Below are 20062 nucleotides of genomic sequence, written 5' to 3' on the forward strand. Positions count from 1 at the left end.
CTTTGTGTGTGTTTTTTATTCATCGTCTCATAAAGACAATTTATCTAGGTGACATACTACATCTTCAATGTGTAAAACAAGGCTAAAACACAACACTGAATCCAAACCCGACATAAAATAATGAAACAAACAACAGCCATAGCAACACAACTTTATAACATGAAAAGAGAACAAAAACGTACCAACCGCCATCAACCAGCAGAGATGAATGATAAAACGATCGGAAGGGGGTTTTCCTCCCTAGGAAACTGGCTATTAATGGCTTTGCCAGGACAGAAAAGATAACAGTGGCGCTTTCTACATCTCATTTATTTCACAGGAGAAATCTAATCGTGTGCTGAGAGCTCTGCATTGAAACCGCAGGGGAACGCACAATGGTCTCCGGCTGGGTCATGTGCTATTTTATACATACCCTATATTAACTCATCTCTGCATTTTCCTTCAGGCAGATTACGTTGTACCTCTAGAAAATGATGATGAAGAAGATAATTATATTCAACCCACAGAAGAAAGCACTCCGCCGCCTAAAAAACGTAAGCATCTGGGTTGTTGTTTTTTTACACACAACTTCATGAAGCCAACCAAGTGGGCAAGGTATTGGATCTGAAACATGTAGGACTCCATTTCTGTCCAACAGACAGGAAGAAAATTCTCAGAATTGGGTGTGCAAATTTAGCTAGCAGGGCCATTCCTTTTGATAAGATCCAGTCTCTTCCCTTCCCCTTCCAAAGGACTACAGAGGTGAAGGGAAGAATGCAGGAAATTAGGGCAAGCAAAAGCCACATTTTGAATCTGAGAGGTGATATTTTATGCACATTTTTAAACTTTCCATAGAACGATGAGGGCTAGGTTCTTGGCTGCTGATTTTAATATCTTTCTTTCTTTCTTTTTCTTGGGGTTCTGCACATACCACTAGATTTCTGCTGTAGGCTTGCTGAACCATGTGTCTCCACGTTTGAACGGACCACTTCCTTTTTAGAAAAGGAGCTGTAATGCATATTTAAGTATACCTCTAAAAGAGGGGGGGCTGGCATATTGCTTGCAGTATAAAAGAGCAAATTTCAGTTTCAAACCATTTTATGGAAACCAATTTAGCCAAAAATACTATCCCCCGAGACATGTGCCTTTGGTTTTCATTAGCATGACATGCCTATGTTTCTTTCATCATTTTAAGCCCCAGTGGTGAACAGATTGATCAAGCCCATGCAAAAACTCGATCCTCCCAGTTCGCCAGCATTGCCTCCTGTTCCTGCATCGCCTTCAACATTAGGTATGAAAGAATGTGTATTAGTATAATTATAAACACCATTGTATATGTTTTGAAGTTGTGGTTACATTTTGCAGTCCTTTTAAAAAGCCATCATAAAAGCAAGATCTAGGTTTGTACACACACACACACACACACACACACACACATATATATATATATATATATATATATATATATATATATATATGGTGTTGGGAAACTGTGTCCCTCCAGATATTATCCCTGACCTGCAATCATCCCTAACCATTGGCAGTGCTCCTTGAATTTACAGCAACCTCGGGGCTGATTTTGCATCATAAGTCATCCTGGATCTACTATATTGCCAACTAGAGGAAATAGCTCACTGTTTTGTCTGATAAAACTAGCAGGCTTCATTAATGCTGTACAGTGTAAACAAGCCACGCCAGAGAAGGGAGTTTTTTCTACGCACATTGTTTGGAACGTCAGAAAGTTCATTCATAGTACTCCTTTCGGTTTCTTTGGATGGTAGCAATAACTTTGCTTTCAAATAAAACAGCACCCCCTAGTGGAATTTATTAATGCTACAACTATCCCTAATTTCATCCTTTGCATCAATGACAAGTGACATTATTATTTAACACAGTTAGGAAAGCTGGGTTTGAATCATTTTTCCAACCAGTTCCTTCTAATAAGTGAACATACATTTAGCCATAACAGACAGTAAAACACTGCAAGACAAAAGCTTGACTTCGTTCCTGCTGAAATCGATGGGATTTAACTCATTTGTCCTGTCACATTGATTTCGGTGAGGCCTGAATTTGCATAATTTAGTCTGGACATAACCCAATGTATTCAAGTCAGAAAAAAATAGAGCTTTGATAAAATGAAGTATGTTAGTAATATGCTTAAGATTTTTTTGCAAGGATCCTAAGATAAGTGAGCAGAAAACTTAACAGAAGGAAAATTTTCCATTCCCTCCCCTCAGCCTATATTCCCTTAAAACAGTGATGGCCAAACTTGGCCCTCCAGCTGTTTGGGGACTACAATTCCCATCATCCCTGACCACTGGTCCTGTTAGCTAGGGATGATGGGAGTTGTAGTCCGAAAACAGCTAGAGGGCCAAGTTTGGCCATCACTGCCTTAAAAGCTTTTCTGAGATGTCAGGGGACCTTCTTCAGTAATATGGGGGGGACACATGGGGTTCAGGAAGAGCAGTTCCTGTTATGAGCCCCATGGAAACACCTTGACAGGAGTCGGTCAGATGGGGAGGAGGGGTGGGAAGAGATATGGAAAGTGGAGGACTCTGACCCTGCAGAAGGTCCCAGCAGATTGGGAGGTGCTAACATAGACCTGGGGAAGGGGCCGCGTAGGTTGTCAGGAATGCAGCCTGCCTTAGGGTCATCGGATACTCCCAAGTGTAATGTCTTAGCCAGCTTATGTGACTCTGTTGCTACTCCCAGCCAGCGAAGAGCCACTCTCCCAAGGGGAGGCACAGAGGGATCAGTCAGACAATGAGCTGGCACTGTCATCACCAAGGAAATTGCACCAGTGCAAACAGATTTCACTCCCTCAACCTGCTCTCAGGAGTGCTTGCATGTTTGACCAGGCCCAAACCTGGCCCAAACCTTGGGGCATCACAGTGCCTTCAGGAAGCCCTCTGGCAGCACCTGAGGATAATAGCTCTCTCCTGCTGTTTGCATTCAGACCTCCAAACCTAGAAGTAGCACATAGCCACAATGGCGAGTACCCAGTGATAGCCTTATGCTCCACAGGGTTTGTCCAGTCCAGGGATCACCAACCTTTTGAGGCAGTGGGCACCCTTGGAATTTTGAGAAACTGCCATGGGCACTGGTCCAAAATTGGCTGCTAAGGGGGCATGGCATAGCACAGACTATCAACTGACATCAACTGCATAAATGAAGGTGTCCATCACACTCTTCAAAAGGAGAGCCCAGGGTGTGTTTCAGAAGCTTACCTAGCCATGAACTCTCGAGCTCTGCCATGCCTCCAGGATTTGTGAATTGTAACCCAACTTACGTTTAGGTACTGTAGTGAATTTTGGAATAAAGCTTTCCCCCCTAACAACCCTTTGTCTTACCCAGTATTGTCAGTGAGGTCCCTGACCGTCCTTGGAGGTTTCTTTCTGTGAACTTTTTTCTTTTCACTTATCATAGGACTGGAGCCAATGATGCTTAATATTGCTAATATTTTTTGTTTTATTCTGTTCCTAAATATCAGTGGCTTTTCACCTTTCAGAAACATTTTAGCATGATCTACAAGTATTAAATGTCCTGCCAAAACTGGTTATCATTTAAAAAAAAAATAGAACTCTCTCTATATATAGTCATTCCTGTAACTATATTTGTGCATGCCTGTTTTGAGTTTTGTTTCTAACTGTGGAACATCCTTCTTTTTCCAGATGTCTATGAAATTCCTGAGGAAGAGGTAAGAGCTTATATACATGCTTTGAAAACTAAAATCTCACCTGTGCAGAAGGATCCTGTTTTTTATTGGAGAGAAGAAATATTCCATCCCCAGAGTGGGAAATGGCATATGGTCCATTTTGTGCTCAGATGAAACCGCGTGCATGTTCAGAACAGTATTTCACACATTTGAAATATCAAATGGAATACATTCTGACCATACTAGACATGGAAGTTTCCTTGTACAGTGGTACCTCGGGTTACATATGCTTCAGGTTACATACGCTTCAGGTTACAGACTCCGCTAACCCAGAAATAGTGCCTCGGGTTAAGTACTTTGCTTCAGGATGAGAACGGAAATCGTGCTCCGGCGGCACGGTGGCAGCGGGAGGCCCCATTAGCTAAAGTGGTGCTTCAGGTTAAGAACAGTTTCAGGTTAAGAACAGACCTCCGGAACGAATTAAGTACTTAACCCGAGGTACCACTGCATCTATAATATTGTGATGCAGGACTTCCAAGTCCCTTTCCATTTTCATCACTTCTTTTCCTCATTGCCAGGAATGTTCTGTTCATAGTCCTTCTTCTAAGAGCAACTCCATCCAATACAGCTTATGTCTCAACTCTGTCCTCTTGTGGGGCAGGTTCTGTACAACCTGTCTTTTATTTGGATGGGTGTGTTTTAGGTTTTTTTTTAGGTTTTATTGGCTTGTTCAATTTGCTTTTAGTGTTTATACTGTTTTGGAAATCACTTTGGGTAAACATGACTAAATAATATTATTAATAATAATAAACAATTCATTCTCTCCCTGCAGGAAAAAGCACTGCCTCCATTGCCCAGGTAATGTGAAACCTGTGTGAAATTCTGTATAAAAAAATTATTATGTGATTCCCTGCACAAGTGTATGTCCTCCTAGAGGTGTATTCATCTACTCCAGATACTTAAGGCACATTTAGATCAATGGTTTATGAATGGACTAGAATTCAACTCAACTTAAGTGGAAATAAGGTGGGGGGGGAGAGAGGGAGGTTTGGCTTTAGGCACCAGGCAAAAATGCTCCTCTTCAACCAGGCCTTGGGCTAATTAACGTCCAATGCCCTTTTAAATGTGTTGTGGGAGGGGACATCCTTGGTTGGTTGGTTTTTTTTCTTATTTTATGTTATATTTTGTGTTTTTTATATTGTATTTTTATGTTGTGAACCGCCCTGTGATCTACGGATGAAGGGCAGTATACAAATGTAAATACTAATAATAATAATAACAACAACCAACACCTTTAGGATTATGGCCATAGTCATCTGACTGGTGTACCTTATTTGCAAACTGAAACCATATAGTCTCTAATGCTACAACTGAGACCTAGGAATTTATTAGAAGATTGATGCATATTTATGGTTATCTTAATAGGAAAAATATGCCCAGCACCATCTTTTTCAAGAAATATGTCCTGTAAACTTCTTCCAGCATCTGTCTTGCCTTCCAATTATGAGAGTATCTGGGCAAGAAAACTGCTCATTAATCCAAATTCACAACAGCTGGGCAAAACTTGTGGGCTAGTTCACATTTTTGGTAAACATAAACTTTTAATATGAAACCTAGACTTTTAATATTTTCATCCCTAAGGAATTCCAAGCAACTTCCTCCAAAACCTGGACAGAGACCTGAACCCAGAGGACACTCGCTTGAACACAGTGCAGCTAAAGAGCCCTTTAAACCTGATGTGCCCAGGTTAGTTATGAATAATAAGAAGAATATCTGTAACAATCGATGAGTATGTTACACAAAAAGGGGTTCACACTGAGCATTCAGTTTGGCATTGTGGGTACTGCATGTTCCATTTCAAATGCCCAGGCTCCATATGCACTATGCATTTAAGGCAGGATCATACCATTTTAAACAGTCAAGGCTCCCCGCAAAGAATCCTGGGAAGTCTTGTTTTTTAAGGGTGCTGATAGGAGTTGATAGGAGACCCTTATTCCCCTCTCAGATCTACAATTCCCAGAGTTGGGAATTGGGGTTGGTTTTGCTCTCTGCATTTTTCTTGAAGCTGTTGAGCAGTGAAAATTGTGTCCACTGTCCCGCTAGAAGGTCAAAAACCATTTTGGGATTCAGGAAGGGTAGCCTCGAATATAGTTAGGAGATGTTTTGCTAAGATCCTTGCAAGAATTTTGCCAGCTGCAGCTAATAAAGAGATGCCTCGATAGCTTCTGCAGTCTGCTCTATCACCCTTTTTAAAACAGTTGATAATTTTGGCATCCCTAAAGTCTACTGGGATCTCCTCACTCTCCCAGATTTCTTTTATGAGCTTGTGAAATTGTTGTACAAGTTCAGTTCCACCCACTTTGAAGAATTCGGCAGGTATGCCATCAGGTCTGCTGGTTTTGTTGTTTTTCATTTGGTTAATAGCTGTACACAACTCTCCCAGATTTGGAGATACTGCAAGCTCATCTCTAACTTGTTTTGTGGAATTCGTGAGAGGACCTCAGCAGCTACGGGGGGAGTTGTGGTTATGGAGATGCTGGTAATGTTCTTTCCAGCGCAGTGCAATAGCTTTATCTTTTAGAAGTGTGGCATATGCATATGGGGAATATGCAATGATTTATTGGTCCATAGATGGTCTTTGTAGCTTTAAAGAAACACTCTGCATCATGAGTGTCGGCTAAGTGCTGGACTTCTTGAGCTTTTTTTATCCACTAAGTGTTCTTTGGTTCTCTGGTTCTTCTTTGAACTTCAGCCTTAGCATTGGCATAGGTTTTTTTCTTAGTGGCGCAGTTCTATCTCTTTGGCAGATCTGAAAGGCCTTTCTTTTCTTGTCAATAATGTGTTCAATCTCACTTTCATTCTCCTCAAACCAGTTCTGGTGTTTCTTGGTTTGGTGTCCAATAGTTTGTTCACAGGCTGCAAAAATGGAGTTATCAGGGAACTCTGAAAGCTGATGGTCCTTAAGGGTTGTTTGGAAGCAATCTCGCTTAATAGGATCTTGAAGGGCTTGAGTGTTCATTTTGTGCCTTGGTTTCCTTCCTTGAAGCCTGTGTTGAGGTATAATCTTGATAGCCATCATGGAATGTATTAATCAGTGATCTGTCCAGCAGTTGTCAGCACTCGTCATAGGAGAACATCATGGCGATCTTCAGCTCAGACAATTACATAGTCTAAGAGGTGCCAGTGGTTCGACTGAGGGTGGCTCCATGATGTTTTAAATTTATTTTTTTGTTGAAAGAGTGTGTTGGTAAATAACAAGGTTGTGCACTGCACATATAGTCAAAAGTAAGATTCCGTTCTGGTTGCTGTTGCCAGTTCCTTCTCTCCCAATAGTCCCAAGCTACAGATCAAAATCTCACCCAACTCTTGCATTAAAATCACCCAGAAGGATAATTTTCTCCTTAGGAATCTCTGATAGGAGGGCATCCAGCTGAGAATAAAAAATTTCTTTAATGTCTTCATCGATATCCAGTGTTGGTGTATAAGCACTTAAAAATAGTAGCCTGTTGGTTTTTGGTGAGTTTTATCCAAAGGGTTGAAAGTTGTTTAGTGCTGACATAACAGCACTAAATGTCAGACATCTCTGCTTTACAGGAAGTCCACTAGTCTCTCTCTCTATATATATACGCATAGTTCATCCTAATCAGGGTGCTCGCTACAACAAGTTTCAGGTGAAACTGAAATTATAGCAAAGCAGATAATTACTATTACAATTAAGAGCAAAAAAGTTTGATTGAAACATTTTATATGCTTTCCAGAAATGTTTTGCCACTTCCTAGGAACCGGCCTCCACCAAAAATTGTAAGTTGTTAACCACCTACCTAGTTTGAAAGGCAATTCCTTGCTGTTGCTTGAGGGACAGAAAACCAATTGCCTTCTGGTTGTTGTGGAGAAACAAGTTCTCATGTCCTGCTTGTAGGCTTCCCATTGGCATCTGATTGGCCACTGTGGATAATAGACTGATGGACTAGATACATCTTTCTTCTTATCTAGAAAGCTTCTTTTTATGTTGTGCTTTGAACTAACAAAGATCTTCACCGAAGGATTGGAAAATGGCATTTCTTTTTCTTCCAGTTTTGTCTAAATAATTTAGGAGAGCACATCTCCTCTGATTAAGATATTTGTTGGCTCAGAATCCTTCTCTGATTGTTCCTTCAGTTTTCTGTGGCTTCATAATCTGGCTTTTCTTATTAAGTAAGTGTTGTTATTTATGTGGCCAACACATTTTGAGCCTTCATCACTGATGCTAAGTTTGTTTCAGAGGCCCAGAGAAGAATTTTTAGTATGAAATACTCCTTATCAAAAATTTAGTACCAAAATCTGACAACTTTTATTTTGATTTCAGGAACCTGATAGCCTCGGAATACAAGATGATGACAGTAAGTATATTCTGCCCTGGACACAATTGAGGGGCCTTTTGTACTATGACTGGAGGGCATCAAAAGCCACTCCAGCACCAATTTCATGCCTCCCTCTTCATTCCACTTATACTGAAATCCTAACAGACTGGGGCTACATTCATACATCTGCACTGTTAATATTCTCTGTGTATCTAATGCATATATTTCTGTGGCATATGTATTTCAACCTGGAGCCTTCCAGATGTTTTTCACTTCTGCACCTATCATTGCTGGGTATTGGCTACGCTGGCTAGAGATGTTGGAAGTGTAGTCCAAAAAAAGGGGGGCACTAAACATTGTGTCTGGATTTTTAGATCTCAGCAGCAACAGTGCTCCAGAATTCAAGGCTCCTTCTGCTACAGTCCCATCTCCATTTCCACGGATTCCGTAAGTTATAAAAAGATGTTACTTTAGAACTGTTCCATGTACTCTCAGCATGTACTGGAGGCAGTAAAGTAGAGGCTGTCCTATGGATTAAACCCATTATATAAAGGACCCCACTGGATTCTTTTTAAAATTTGCATCACCATTAAGCCAAGCAACATTAAAGTTGGGTTTCCATGGGCTGGATTCCCCACTTCTAAGAGGGCTTTCCTGTCTCCCTGTTCCCACTACAGTCCTCTGTAAAGGCTCTCGGAAGGTCTAAGGATCTCTCAGGCATGGCACTTGATGTGGCAGGTGGGGCTGGAGGAGGAGGAAGGGGGGTGGATTCCCCTTGTGTAAACCAAAATGCTTTTCACTCATGTTGTGACACTTTTGCCTCCGAGCTTATGAATCACATGCAATAACTCTTTTTTTTTTCCCTGCAGGAAAAAATTACCAAATCCAGCACTGCCATCAGTAAGTTGATTTTGATTTTTAAAATATTATTACACATTGAATAATAAATGAGAGTACAACAAAACTTTCAATCATTCCATAATACTAAACAGTGCTTAACACAACCCTTATCCTAAATCAGCCACGTTGTTCCAATTTCTCGGCGCTAAATGGTAAAGAGGCTATTTGTACAGTGAATTTTGCTTCTGCTGACAACCAAATCCTCAGTGTGCTACTGAATGGAGCAGAAATTTATTACAGCTAATTGCTGTGGCAGATATTTGGTGCTTCTCTTCTTACAAAGTACTTCAGTGCCTAGCGAAGGATATCCTCTACCACAAGCCTAGAAGGGAGCAGGGATCTCAGTCAGTTGTGATGTCAGATCACTGGTCGAAGAGCATTTTACCACACAATCTTAACCCAATTTACTTCCTGTGTCCCCGTAGAAACCAAGCCTCCCTGACAGAGATCACCTAAGTGTTATTGAAGGTAAACTACTTATATTGTTCAAACATTTGTCTACCATCTTCTTATTAATAATGTGTAAAAACTCTGTAGTGCTACAAGGCCACATACACTATTGAATCCCACTCAAGGCAGGATTGATTTTGTCTAAGGCTGCTATGAAAATTTCAGATGGGGTAGACCATAGCTCAATGGCATAGCACACACCTCCATAGCATCTCCAGTGAAAAGACCAGATAACAGAAGATGGGGAAGACCTCTTCCCAAGACAATGGAGGACTGCTTCCAGCTAGGGTAGAACATATTGGGCTAGATGGAACAACAGCCTGACTACTAGAAGGCATTTCCCTCTATTCCAAGAGAGCTTTTGCAAAGTAGAATTAGCAAGGTATTTACAACCACATCCAATTGCTAGATGTAGCAACTAGCAATGTCATCTTCTCCTAAAGTGTTTAGTATGTATTGTCTGGATTTGTGCTATAGGGTGGGAGGGGGTGCAAGTAGATTGGTCAGTGGTCTACTGGGGCTTCACCAGTCAGTGATCTGCTGATGGACCATCTCCTGCTTGCTGGGCTTCTTGCAAAAAGTGCTAAACTAAGTAGTCTACATCCTCCAGGTCATGAAATATAGACTAGTAAAACCTGTTAAAGAGAGCCTGGATTTTCACTTTTGCTTTGCAAATTTATCAAGTGCATGTGAACCATGCGGATTCTCAAGAGAGAAGACCACCACCAAAGTCTGAAGTCAGCTCTGGCACAGTGCACTGTGCACCCATCTCATTCTGCTCATTTCAACAAGGTGCAATGGGACTGGTAAAAAGTCTCGCTTCGTTGCAAGGTGTTGAGCAAGTGGTATCCAGTTTCCCTTCCACCTGTACGTATAATGCCACTCTGGTTGTAGAACTGAGGACTGAAAGCCTGAGAAGCCCGTTTTGCTCTCCTCTTCAGGCTTGTACCTTGTATTGCTTTATAGCCAGAAAATGAATGCTGTGTGATATAAGGCACAATTCAGATGAAGATAGCAAAACCAGATTCTCAGCATAGAGCAGATGAAGGACTAAAAGCTGTTGTGCCTTGACCTTCAGTAGTTGCAGCTGCAGCACAGCAGAAAGTGGAAGGTCAAATCACAAGGTAGTGTCCTTGCCGCTCATGCAAGCTGAGCTATGCAGTATGTCATCAAGGGCAACCGAGACCCATTTGCATCCTTTCCCTAATCAGACTTCTCTTTTTCCAAATGTAGATAAACCTATACCAGCTGAACGCCGGCGCGTTTCCAATCATGATATCCCTCTTCCACCCATCCCACCCAGCATCCAAAAGTAAGCAAATAATTTGCTTTAAATTTTTCGGTTTTGCTACTGAGTTATGATCTGCTGGTTTCAAAGTCTAAAAAGAAAGAGAATCCAAAGTGGGTACAACTGATTATTAGGCAAGAGATGGAATTAGATACAAATGTCTTCCTTAACAATTTGCACATCAAATCCTCACAGATGAGCACCCTGCCATGTATTTGTATTGGGGCCCTGATCCCCAGTGCAATTACTGCCATTGCCTTTCACCCTCAGAAGAGGGGGAAATGAGCTTTGGAGCACCTAAAATTAAAGAGTAAAAAAACAAAAAATATCCCAAGGTGCAAGCATAATAAAAGTCAAGAAAAGTAGTTTTAACCAGAGGAACAGCATGTAAGCTCCAAAATTTGTAATGTTGTTTCTTTAACCTCCTGGCATTGTTGCACAAATTGGAGTTTAAGTGCTATTCCTTGAGGAAACTATATTGACAATTTAGAAGATGCCCCTCTTTTCTTTGCGGCGAATATTTCCAGCAGTTGGGCTGGCATCGCCAGCAAAACATAATGGATTGGATTTTAACATTTGTTCTTAACTCCTCCCAACTGCAGCTCTGCATCCTTTTCTTCTACAAGCAAAGCATAGAACAGGCTGTAGTTAGAAGAGAGAACTGTGCAAGTAGAGCTGCCTTCTGCTCATGCTCAGGTTCTGTGGATACAACCACTGTCTTTATAAACAGCAGACAGGGGATCCTGCAAGGGCTTGAGTACTTTCTTCTCAAAGAAAACCAGGAATAAACCAGAGGAGAACATTTCCGTAGGATTATAAAGGATGTATAAGTTTCCTCGAAGGAAAAAGCATGTCAGAAGAGCCTTGCTGGACTTCCAGCATCTTATTCTCAAAGTGCCAACCAGGTTTCTGTAAGAAACACACAAGCAGTACCCAAGCACAACAGTAATCTCACCACTTACATTCCCCAGCGACCAGTGTTGAAAGTTATACTGCCTTTGGTACTGGAGTCAGTACACAGCCATCACGACTAGCAGCCATTGAGAGCTTTCTCCTCCATGAATTTGTCAGCCATTGGTAGCCACCGTGAATTTGTCTAAGCTAGGCATGTCCAAAGTTGGTTTAAGGGGCCTAATCCAGCCCATCAGTTGCTTTAATCTGGCCCCCATGGCAGTTTATTTCCTGGGGTAAAATCCTAAAAAAACCTCAACAACTTCAATCCTAAATAAAGGTCAACAACTCAACTTTGGTCAGCCCTTTGGTCGACCCTCATGGCCCTTCACTTCATCAAATCTTCATCAAATTTGAAAAAAGTAAATAAACTGCCACAGTAAGCTCTTTACAGTAAATACCACCCTTTTCGCTGCTTTGTATTTTTCTTTATTCCCTGTATGGCTTTCTCCTTTTCTGGTTAAAAGAAATGGTGAGCAAAATGCAGTTCCCTCGCTTACCTCAGTTGCAACGTGTAATACCACCCTGCATTTCCTCAATTTCTGTTTGTTTCAGACCGCTGCCTCCGAAGCCAGCAACGCTGCCAAGTAAGCCCTCCTTCATTTGACTTAAGTTGGGGTGGGTTTCCAATTCATGCATCTTCAGCACAATTAAGGAAAATTTCTCTCATGCTGTCTTTATGACTGACGTGGCAGCAAAGGCAATAGGCAAAGGGGGCTGCAATTTTACATAACAGAGCCCTCTCTTGTTTAAACATGGAATGTTACAGGTTGCCTTGTATCTTCCCTAGGACTCCCAGAACCTGTGAACCGCACCTCATGTGCTCCACGTAGGAGTAGCCTGCAAGGTGGTTCTACTGCAGCAGAACAGGTACACCAGTATTGAAATTCATTTTAAAAGAGGGAGATTGGGGAGTGTGTTCCACAAACATTTGGTCAAGATATAATACAGCCGTAGGGAATTTCCAGGCCTCAGGCCTAAGCAGCCTCCCCATTTAGCACACCAGGCTGTTTCAGCCAAGTCACACTCACTTACCTTACAGCTGATGTCATATATTATGTCAGGTGTGGGGCAGGTAAAAGCTCAGCAGGACAGAAAGGGAGGTTTGCAAGTGCCAGTGATAAACTGGTTGTCAGCACTTGCAAAGTGCTGTGCCTGTGTCCACCTGGGCAAAAATGGGTCATTGTGACATCAGGTCATAAGACAGGTGGGCAGCCTCACCCACCTGTCAAACTAGACATGCAGGGAGGGTGTACAATGGATTCCTCCTATTATAAAATGCCAGTCCTCAGTTAGGTCCTTCAGCCAGTTCACCACAGACAGAAAGCATCTTTTAAAACAAATAACCTGATTAACATTCATTTCCTTTATGAGGAGTTAAATCTGTTGCAATTACCGTACTTGGTGTGTGGTCTGAAGGCATGTAAGGCCACTCTACCAGAAACTAAGCAAGTGTGGATCTAGATGGGAAACCTCCTAAGGACCACATAGGTAGGTCGCTTTGTGTTCCATGATAAAAGAAAGGTGGTTAATAAAATGTTAGTAAATACAGCAGAAAGGTGTGTGGGAACAACTATTAGCCACACAATTAAGTAAGGGATATAAGCTCTTTTGTCATGAATTCTGCAACCTACATTTAAAAACTCTTCATAACCTGCATTTTAAAAATAGAACAAAAGTCATTTCCTGAATAATTCTGAGAGTACGAAATATTACACTTGTGAATGTCTGGTGGTTCCCTCACTGTGAGAAGTGAGGTTACAGGGAACCAGGCAGAGGGCCTTCTCGGTAGTGGCACCCGCCCTGTGGATGTCAAAGACGTAATGGATGTCAAGGACGTAAACTATGTTACTTTTAGAAGACATCTGAAGGCAGCCCTGCATAGGGAAGTTTTTAATGTTTGATGTTTTATTGTGTTTTCATTTGTTGGAAGCCACCCAGAGTGGCTGGAGAAACCCAGCCTGAAAGCTACGCAAATGCTGTTTCATTTATAGATATGTATAAATTTATACATTGCCTCTTCATTCATATATGCTTCTGGTCTTAAATATGCATTCCGATCTTAACATTGGTTTGTTAAGGCAACATAGCAAATAAGTGCTTTTTTTGAGTGTGCAGATGGAAATGCCTCTCCTTTTCACAGGATGCCAGCGTTCATGGTAAAGCATGGTTTATGGCTTCAAGTGATCGAAAAACAGCTGAAGATGCATTATACAAATCAAACACGGTAAAAAATAATTTTCCAAACACTCATAGCTTGTAATAACTCCTTAGAAGCATAGAAGGGGGAAGGAACTTGAAATTTACAAAATAAACATCAAGAGGCATATATACTGTATGTCTGACGGGAACAAATGATACTAGTTACAGGCTTTTCATACAATATAATTTGGGAACACTGATCCCAGAGCCCTCTTTCACAATGCATAATTCAGCCAGTTTGTGCAAAGATTAAACCGTTCCAAGTCTCTTAAGAAGGCTGAGGGGTTTGCTGCAGGCTGACACAGAGTAATGGGATAGAATTGCCACCTTACTGATCTTGCAATGTTAAGTTTACCATAAAGGCAAAAATGTACATTAGACCATGCAAGGGATGAAAGGAATAGGGATCTAATCATTCTTATTTGGGTCTGTTTAAGTTGATGGACCCATTCTGTTCTACAGGAAAGAGTCTTGTAGAACCTTTAAGCATGAGCACATGTATTATGGCATGTGCTGTCCTGGACTTCGCTTCATCAGTGAAGTATTAGCCGAAGTTGCAATTCCATATGTACATGGTTAGATGCTATGTAGAACCTGTCACGAAAAACTGATTTTCCAGTCTGGGAAAGGAACCAACTTCCTAACCATAGAATCCTGCATTCTAGAACAGAATGCAATATTCTTAACAAATTCTACACACACACACCCTATCTCTCTCTCTCTCACACACACACACACACACACACAATTATCTTGTCACATTCTGTAGAAAAAGGCCATTTCCTCACTAGCACATGTAACACTAGCATAAGTTATATATAATTCAGATACAACAATGCAGTTTGCATTGGAGACTTTTAATCACCATTGATGTTAATTGTGAAGGTAAACAATAGACTATTCTCAAGGGGAGTGGGTAGACACCAAGAGGGATGAGAAAACTGGAATACCCCCATGCTAATATTTGGAATAGCTGCACACTAGCTAGCATTTTTCAGTCTGTTTAGATCTTAGGAAAGAAAGGGTTACGGGGGGAAATGAATTTCTATGTTATGAACCCTCATTAGTATTTGCTTTTTCATATATGACTTCTAGGATGGATCTTTCCTAGTAAGGAAGAGTTCAGGACAAGACTCAAAGCAACCATATACACTTGTTGTGCTTTATAACAAGAGAGTATATAACATCCCAATCCGATTTATTGAATCAACAAGACAGTATGCTCTGGGCAGAGAAAAAAGTGGCGAAGAGGTAGGTGATTGCATTTCTGTTTTATTTGGATGGAAATTTTAGTTACATTGCTTCTGGGCATGGTAATGTATAAAAAGAAAATCTTTTTAAAAAACTGATTTAACTATTACTTTTCTTACACATTAAACTAAACAGAAAAGGAGTTGATTCAAATCCAAACGAGACCTAATTAAAATGTGAGTGCAGTTCTTTTTAACAATCAAGCCCTTCATTAAAGAACTCCCACTGGGAGCTCCTAACTGTAGCTTTTCCCTTAAAGACAATAAAATGGAAAGCACACCAAAATACTATCATTTATCCAAACTGTAGGGATGTTGTGCAGGTGGGGGCTTGTGGGGATGATAACAACTTAATTGAACGGGAGACAGATACACTCAATTCCCACTTGTAGGCCACATCCCTTCAAGCTATGAAGAAAATAGCCAAACAGTTGGATCCAAAGATGTCTTATCTTATTCTCTCGGAACAGTTGCTTTACACTTTGCTTTGTGCTAGAATATGAAACTAAGCCCACAGAGGGGGAAACAGCACTATTTGAACTCTTCTGCTACCCTTCACATAAGTGGGGCAGCACTCAACACTACATTAATTTTGCTTTTGAGTGGGATTCAAGCAATCATTAATTAGCAACTTCATAAAATTGACTGTACAAAGGACATTACTGGATTTAACAACAACCGCGGTAATGTGTCATGTACCGTCGATCCAATTTTACTCTTATCTTTCAGAAGATTTTAATTAAACTCCACTGATTCTGAAAGTTCTGACCAGTACATATTACTTGTCAGGCAACTACCGTATTTTTCTCTCCATAACACTCACTTTTTTCCTCCTAGAAAGTAAGGGGAAATGCCTGTGCGTGTTATGGAGCGAATGCCTATGGATGGCGGGGGGATCTGCTGCAGTTGTGAGCAGAGGATCCATGGTTCCCCTTCCTTCCCTCCTCCGTGGCTCGCTTTGAAACAGCAAAGCGGGAGAAGAGCTGCTGAGTGGGGAGGAGAGAGGGACAGAGAGCCTGCTTGCTTTAAAGGAGCAAAGCGGGAGAGGAGAGGAGTTGCTTACACGAGTGTAAGCGGCTCCTGTCCGGTTTGCTCCTTTAAAGCAAGCAGGCTCTCTGTCCCTCTCTCCTCCCCACTCAGCTTGCTAAATAGCAGCAAAGTTTTTCAGCGAGCCGGGGAGGAGGGAGAGAAGCAAAGCCTCCTTGCTTTAAAGGAGCTAAGCGGAAGAGGAGAGGAGCCTTCTCCTCTTATACCCCTCTTCTGCATTATTAGCAGCATCCTTCTCCACCCACCCCACGCGTACTTCTTGTCCCTTGAGTGCTTTTCCTTCTCTCCCCACTGAAAACATGGTTACAAAGCACGGATCCGCATAGATCCTCAGGATTTTTGAACTGGGTCACCCCAAATTCACCATCAGATCACATAGCATGTCCATGGTTACAGTTTGCACCAAAAAAATCACGCACCCACTGTTGCCTGGGGCCGCAGTGGTGCAAAAATGTGGTTACAAAGCATGGATCCACATGGATCCTCAGGATTTTTGCATTGGGCTACCCCAAATTCACCGTCAGATCACATGTCTGTGGCCACAGCATGAACCACAAAAATCATACATCCACTGTTTCGTTTAGAATATATTTTTTTTCTTGTTTTCCTCCTCTAAAAACTATGTGTGTGTTATGGTCGGGTGCGTGTTATAGAGCGAAAAATACGGTAATTTTTGCCCCCCTACCCACCTCCCAAAAAAGTGTGCATTTAATGTTTTGGGATTATATTGTAATAAAAGCAAGTGTGTATATTGTCTTCTCACAAAACTGGAAAAATAGTCAAAGTATCCACTGTTAAATCAGAGAGCTCAACAGTATTGTTTCATATTTTTAATTCTTTCTTGGGGCTAGTCTTTATATTTGTGCTAGCACAGTAGTAGTACACATTGCAGCCTAAGGCTGCAATCCTAACCGTATCTACTCAGAAATCCCACTCAATTCAATGGGGCTTTCTCCAAGTAAAACTAAACTTAAAAATACTGAATGTCCTTGAAATGTTAAAAAATTTACTGTACTACCCCATACGAAAGATTATCCTTTCACTCCGAAGAGAATGAAATGACATTGTTGAGTTCTTTTGATTGATATTTCATCTTTAAATTTTAAGAGGTATAAGTTTTTAGTTTTTGTTTTTTATGAAACGTGGAAGTGTGTTTTTCTTTAGTCTGTCATTAAATTTAAGACAAAATGTTAATTCAAAGCATTTAGTTTCCAGTGTCATGAGTAAAATTTTGCTCTGCTTCATCCACTTTTTAATATGACTCTCAATGGAGCCTTGTAAAACCAACACAAGTGCTGGAATGAGCCTGCTAAGCTATAAGCATGCACACACACGCGCGCACACACACACACACACATACGTGTGTGTGTGTGTGTAACTCGAAAAATTAGAATATCGTGGAAAAGTTCATTTATTTCAGTAATTCAACTTAAAAGGTGAAACTAATATATGAGATACTCATGACATGCAAAGCGAGATATGTCAAGCCTTTATTTTTTATAAATGTGATGTTTATGGCGTACAGCTGATGAAAACCCCTGTATTATAATCAAAGTTTAGTTGTTGTTTTTTACCCAAATCTTGATGATTCAATTTTTGGCTGAATCAGCAAGATTTGTGTTTTCATCCACGTTGAGTAAGCCATCTTGAACTCTTTGTTTTCCCAATCCAGCACTTCAACAGTGTGGCTGAAATAATAGAGAATCATCAACGGACTTCTCTCGTTCTCATTGACAGTCAAAACAACACAAAAGACTCAACCAAACTGAAATCTATTGCTAGAGTATCATAACTGCACTGAAGATCCATGGGGGAAAATCTTCCAGCCCTTATCTTCTGAGAATTTAAGATTGAGCATCTTAATAAGCATGAAAAGCTTTCTCCAAAAGCTTTACACCAAGCACCATAGCCTGAGAAGACCACACAATGTGTAAGAAGAGAAAGAGAGATTTTATTTGATATAGTTACCCAGTCTTTGAATAAGCTACTGGTTGGCTAAATGATGAAGGGGCAATTTTACAGGCACACCAGCCTCTAAGTTGTTATGTACTTGAATGTACTTAGGTACTTTTAAGATGTTCCAAGTTCAGGTAAAGTATTCCTTGACATGCGATATATTCAGAAGAAGTGTACCAGCTACATCTTAACTGTTCTTAAAGCAACTTCTTGGGGAAATTCACATTTGTTAAACCAGGATGTCTACGCCAAAATGAGCCATCATGGAACAAGCTAAAAACTGGACCTTTTTCCCCTGGGACACGTCTAAAAATTCAGTTCTATTTAATGTAATGCAGCAGATTTGTATTGGCTTCAACTGTGCTAGTTGAGAGTATTGTTACATGTTTATTAAATGTACATATAAATAAGAATATAAAAAGCCTATGATAGAGTATAGTTCTATGCAATTGTGACTGAGTGTACTTGTTGTAATCTTTCACGTTTAAAGTACAACTTACCTACCTCTCAAATTCTATTAAAGTGGGACATAATCGCACACCTCTGCTTTTTTAGAAATGGGTAACAGGCACATTCCTTGTGCTAATGATTTTACTGATTGTAGGTATGCAGGATCAGCTATCAAGGTTAGACTTAAGTTTGGAATTTTAGACTGTGCACAATTTAGGACAGGTGGGTATAAAATGAAAGTCTAATCATTAACTGATTCTTGCGGGGAGGGGGGTGTATTTTCCTCCATCACAGAATTTAAGACAAGATAGAAGGCACAACTTTGTAGTGAAAAACATTATGGCTTGGATCCAGCAAGGTAGCCATTGTGCTTATGGAGCTTTTCCTATAATTAGCAAAGAGAGCTCTGTGCATTTCTTGCCTTCTGTCAGTGAAACTAGAGTTGAGATTTTGCTCATTTTCCAAAGGACAACCCCCTTATTTCTAATCAATGGCCTTATTCCATATTTTGCATCAGTTGCATTTTACTACACCCCAATTGTTATCTAAATAATTTTCCACTTGATTCTATGAGTTATGCTAACACTCTAGAATTTTTTGGACACAGAACACGTAGCTTGCCTTCCTGTTACTTCAAAACTGAGTCTTTTTCTTAAAACTCCAATTTCTATAATACAGTGTTTCTAAATGAGAATTGACAGCAAAGACCTGGGGTCACGTTTTTTGTCAAAGCTCTGATAACTACTCTCCTTCAGAAGGGAAATGTATTTCCGCTCAAAACTACACGCTTGTATGATTGTATAGCCAAATGATTTTCAGCTCTCATCTCAAGGTGAATAAAGGTAATTGAACAATGCCTCCAGCACTATCCTAATTAAACCCAAGCCCAATTTCAAAAGTCCTTTTCTTCCAAATCACAGTAAGTCATGCTGGACCTACACAGGATATTATGGTTAAGAAGTGAACTTTTTTCTTTCCAAATCAACCAATTCATTGTTAAGCACTCTTCGGGCATTCTACGCAGAAGTAAATTTCAAAAGGGAGATGGGTTGATGAGCAAGCTATCTCTGCCCACTTCTGCTGCTTCTTTTAGAAATTCTCTATGGATGCAAAAAGCTGCTCTGCAAACAGTTGCCTTCATGGAAGGCAAATGAAATGGAGACAGGTTTCCCCACTGCCTACCCTCACATTTTTACTTATACCCTCATTTGGAACACCTGAAGAGGCCTATTGTTTTACAGCAAACGAAGCATGTTTTTGGAACCAGTTTTCTAGTTTACCATGACTAGGCCTGTCACATACCATGTGATTTGCAAAAATGAAAGTGGGGGAGGAAATGTTTTTTTCTTACCAGTCAGTATTGCTACATTAAGGAATACTTCATTTGGGTTTCAAATTCAGTTAATGTAGAGTCAGCTGATGAACAACAAACTTCAGTAGCTTAGGGAAGAAATAGTAAACCAGCAACAGGACTGATGCTCCAGAGCTGGGGCAAGTATTTTTACACAGCAATCTTACACATTCACTCAGAAGCAAGTCCCATTGAAAAGAAACTCAGCTTCTAAATGCAGCAGCAATTTAAGGCCGTTTTCCT

The 20062-nt window shown here is 40.7% G+C and overlaps 1 protein-coding gene across 6 annotated transcripts in view; it reads left to right on the forward strand.

Moving 5' to 3' along the window:
* BLNK (B cell linker) overlaps positions 1-19324 on the forward strand; it is a 94693-nt gene extending 75369 nt beyond the window's left edge. For 5 of the 6 annotated variants that reach the window (XM_083616961.1, XM_083616959.1, XM_083616960.1 and 2 more), the window contains 16 exons: positions 446-533; positions 1175-1270; positions 3651-3676; positions 4467-4492; positions 5276-5380; positions 7393-7435; positions 7980-8013; positions 8349-8421; positions 8844-8874; positions 9300-9342; positions 10558-10636; positions 12119-12150; positions 12354-12433; positions 13707-13790; positions 14861-15016; positions 17735-19324. In XM_083616961.1, the coding sequence (XP_083473087.1) occupies positions 446-533; positions 1175-1270; positions 3651-3676; positions 4467-4492; positions 5276-5380; positions 7393-7435; positions 7980-8013; positions 8349-8421; positions 8844-8874; positions 9300-9342; positions 10558-10636; positions 12119-12150; positions 12354-12433; positions 13707-13790; positions 14861-15016; positions 17735-17854 (1116 nt within the window). In that variant the 3' untranslated portion in view covers positions 17855-19324. The remainder of the gene's footprint in view (positions 1-445; positions 534-1174; positions 1271-3650; positions 3677-4466; positions 4493-5275; positions 5381-7392; positions 7436-7979; positions 8014-8348; positions 8422-8843; positions 8875-9299; positions 9343-10557; positions 10637-12118; positions 12151-12353; positions 12434-13706; positions 13791-14860; positions 15017-17734) is intronic. The other variant, XR_014548918.1, reaches the window with a different exon arrangement.
* The last annotated feature ends 738 nt before the right edge of the window (positions 19325-20062 follow it).

The sequence above is a fragment of the Podarcis filfolensis genome (assembly GCF_964270895.1).
Source record: "Podarcis filfolensis genome assembly, chromosome: 5".
NCBI classification, from domain to species: Eukaryota; Metazoa; Chordata; class Lepidosauria; order Squamata; family Lacertidae; genus Podarcis; species Podarcis filfolensis.